The sequence below is a fragment of the Ochotona princeps genome, chromosome X (genome assembly GCF_030435755.1).
Source record: "Ochotona princeps isolate mOchPri1 chromosome X, mOchPri1.hap1, whole genome shotgun sequence".
NCBI lineage: Eukaryota > Metazoa > Chordata > Mammalia > Lagomorpha > Ochotonidae > Ochotona > Ochotona princeps.
In genome coordinates this window covers 75,908,509-75,912,264 of record NC_080865.1, presented here as the reverse complement: position 1 = coordinate 75,912,264, position 3,756 = coordinate 75,908,509, and the positions used below count along the sequence as shown (strand labels likewise).

General features: G+C 47.3%; 1 protein-coding gene across 1 annotated transcript; it reads right to left on the bottom strand.

The window, feature by feature from the left end:
* Positions 1-262: 262 nt before the first annotated feature.
* LOC101530790 (eukaryotic translation initiation factor 1-like) lies at positions 263-3,021 on the bottom strand. The gene is made up of 2 exons (XM_058659152.1): positions 2,980-3,021; positions 263-766 (listed from the first exon to the last, which is right to left on the bottom strand). Exons 1-2 carry the CDS (start codon positions 3,019-3,021, stop codon positions 440-442), a joined length of 369 nt encoding a protein of 122 aa, XP_058515135.1. The 3' UTR covers positions 263-439.
* Positions 3,022-3,756: the final 735 nt, after the last annotated feature.

Here is a 3,756-nt window from a genome sequence, read left to right as displayed (position 1 = left end):
CACGCAAAGGCTGGAATTGAGGGAAGACCATGCCAAACAGGGCCACTGCACTCACCAGCCTGTGTCACATTCTGGGCTGGGAGCAGAACTTTTAGGGAAACTTGAGAAACTCCCCACCAGGCAGCACAAAAGCTGGGACTTGAGGTGGGCCAGGCCAAGCATGTCTGTGGCACTCATCAGAATTTGTGTGAGCTGGGTCTTGGGACAGGCTGGGCTTGGGCTTTTTTTTTTTTTTTTTTTTTTTTTTTTTTTTTTTAAGACAGCATAGCTCTTTTCAGTTTATTGCATGAAGGAGTTACACTAGTCCAAATTAAAAGTGGACCCCAAATGGTTACATTATACAAACTGTGAGGTTTTTTAAACTTGTGACAAGGGACAAAAGGGCAAGTCTGCTCATTGCAAGGAAATCCTCACACAAGCTTCTGTGAGCCACAAGCACTTAAAACCCACGAACTTTCAGCTGGTCGTCTTTAGCCAGTCCAGTCTCCACCAGGAACTGGCAGATGTTCTTGTGCTGGTCGCCCTGGGGCTGAATCACTTCTCCATATTCTGGATGCTCAATGACTGCCCCATTGCAGGGAAATTTCTTCTTAAACGCTTTCACCAGTTTCTTTTTATCATAATCATCAGCGATCCCCTGGACAGTGATAAGGGTCTCCCTGCCGTTTCTTTGTTGGATTCTTATATGGATATAATCCTCAGTGCCAGTGGGGAGCAGGTCATCACCCTTACTTGTATCAGCAAAGGGGTCGAAAGAGTGGAGGTTCTACTGACACTCTCAACAGCCAGAATGGATGTGGGACAGTTTGTGCTAGGCTGTAGCACCTGCTGAGTCACTTGAGAACTGGGCCTGTGGGTGGGCCAGGCTAGGTTAGGTGAGAGACAAAATGAGTTTGGGCCAATTGGGTTAGGCTGCAATACTCGCAGGTGAGTGCCAGGACTGCGGGGTTGGCTATGCCAGTCTGGGCAGCAGCACCTGGTGACACATGTGACATCTGCTGTAGGGAGCAGGCCTGGTAGGTGAAGTTGGGGAACTCCTCTGCTATGCTGCAGCTCCTGGGAGAGACAGCCATGGCTGGGAGCAGGCCAGACCAGGTTGGGATGCAGCCCCCATTGGTATGTGTGGGCCAGATCTGGGAAAAGGGTTGGCAGTGTCAGTCCACAGCACACACTGGCACTAGTGAGAGCTAGGATGGGGTTCAAACCTGGTTGGGTTGGAGCACAATACTCACAAGCTCACATGAGGGCTGGGGTTGGGAGTGGGCCAGGCTGGACTAGGCTGCTGCACCCACTGGCAAAAGCTATACTGGTGGTGGACTGGGCTGAGCCAGGCTACAGCACCTGCTGGCAAAGGCCAAGACTGGGAAGTGGGCCATCTCAGACTGGTTCGCAACACATGCTGGCATGCAGAAGTGGGAAGCCTCCAGGACAACCCCTCTTGGGCTGCTGCTTCCATATGGGCATGGCTGCAGCACCCATCAGTTGGCATTTGGGCTGGTTCTGGTGATAGGCAAGGATGGGCTAGGCTGCAACATTAGCTGGCAAATGCCAGGACTGGTTACAAGTCATGTCAGGCTGGACTGCAGTACCCCATAGCAGGCATAAGATCAGGAACTGGGAATATGCCTGGCAGGGCAACTCCTCCACTAGGCTGTACCTAACACTGGTTAACACAAGAACCAGGGCTGGGGGCAGGCCAGGATGGACAATTTGGCATCACCAGTTGGCATATGTAAGAGCTGGATCTGGGGCCAGGACAGCTGAGCAGAACCCATGGGTGTGCATTAGAGCTGGATGGGATGTGGGCTGGGTCAGACTAGGTTGCAGCAGATGCTGATACATGCAAAAGCCAGGGTTGGGGGGAGGACTGACAGAGATTATTGGGGGTCTCCACAACTAGGAAACAGCACCCACTGGCATGTGTGAAGACTGGCCTGTGGTAAGCTGGCTGGGCTGGGCTGGGCCACAGTTTGTGTGAGAGATGCGGCTGGGTGAATCAGACATCTGCATCCACCAGTGTGTGCATTGGCGGGTGCAGGTGATGGACCACACCTGACCCTGCACTGGCTGGCACATATAAGGTTTAAGTTTGAGGTCATCGCAGGCAAGGTTTCTCAGGGGACTCCCCAACTAGATCCCTGGACTCCGACCTTGGACATAAATAAAATCACAGGATATGTGGTTCAGTCTTGGAGTGCATGTATCAGGACTGGGCCTCCTCAGTTGTTGATGCCTGTGCAGTGAATAATATGCCCAGATGCATAAGGAGGGCAAAACAGTCAGCTCACCCAGGCAAACAAGAGACACTGAGTACCTCATTAGGGGATGGAAAGCAGAATAGGTTGGACCACTCTGCTGGCCAAGCTTCGCAGCATATTTCTGGGTCTATGGATGCACACTAAGGTGGACTTGGCTATCCAACAGACCTTGGAAAGATTTTCTCAATTCTGAAGGTACGAAACCAAAAACTTGTCAGAACTATCACAACCACTCAACACCCTCAGAACACTTTTCCCCAAATCAGGGTTTCTAAGGCATCACCAAATGTCCCTCTTTCCCCAGCTACTGATGCAATCTGACAGGAAAGAGCAGCCCCTTCCACCTTCTCCCCAGTGGATACAGGAAAAAAAAACGCTGAAACTTGTATATCCCCCACTTTTCTCCATACCTGACCCTCCTCGCCCTCATCTGAGGCCCACATAGAGCTGCACACCTCTAAAATATGTAAATAATATTTTAAAAGAAAATAAAAAATTTAAAAAGAAGAAGTCTTAATTGACCAGGTAGTGTAAGATGAACTTGTAATCAAAAGACAGAAAGAAGAAAGCTAAAGGTGTGGGTGGAAAATTACAGCAGGGATACTTCAGGAAAAACTAAGACAATAGAGCATTTCAGGGAATCAGCTGTCTGAACTACAGAATGCTGGAAATCAGAGTCCAAAAAGTCATTGTAGTTGTTTCCTTTTGTTATTAACCTTACAAACTCGTTTATACATGTTGACATCGAGTTCTGTTCCTGCATCGTGTTGCCTTTATAGGAATGAAAGTTTTACTAAGGAAATTCCTTCATTTCTCCTTGAATTTATGTAAAAAATAGATTTCTAAGGTACAGCAAAGAACTGAGAGCCAAGGGATAATAATTAAAAAAAAATACTGTAAGTTTGAACATGGTTTCTATATCCAAGTTTGCTATGGGAAAATATGCATAGAAAGCTTCATTCTTAATGTAGTTTGTTAGGAGCTATATCACTTTTCCTATATCTGCAATTGTTATTGCCTCTTCTCAAAATAAAGCCAAAATCAAATGGTTGAATCTCAGAAAAAGCAATACTAGGGCCAGAATTCTGGCGCAGTGGGTAAAGGTGCCACCTTTGACACCAGCATCCCCTATGAGCGACAGTTCATATTCCAACTGTTCCACTTCCAATCCTACTCCTCTTGAAAAAAATCAGCAGAAGATGGCCTGAGTGTTTGGGCTCCTTCCACCCAAGTGGGAGACCTGAATGAAGCTTCTGGCTTTGGCTTAGCCTAGCCCTGGAAACTGTAGCCATCTGGGCAGTGAACTAGCAGATGGATGAATCTTATTCTCTCTCCCTCCCCCCCTTTATCTCTGTGGCTCAAGCTTTCAAACAAGTAAATATATATATTTATATATATTAATATATATAATAAAGACAAAAAGTAAAAGCTATTGTGCTCATTACAGTGATTACCAATTAATGGTAACACAAGTTCTGTGACTGAAAAATACTCTCCC

Excerpts from the sequence above, each read along its gene's own strand:
- LOC101530790 (XM_058659152.1), bottom strand. The coding sequence starts at position 3,021 with ATGCAGGAACAGAACTCGATGTCAACATGTATAAACGAGTTT. Across the intron at positions 767-2,979 it reads CAACATGTATAAACGAGTTT|AACCTCCACTCTTTCGACCC; the intron begins GTAAGGTTAATA and ends GAGTGTCAGTAG.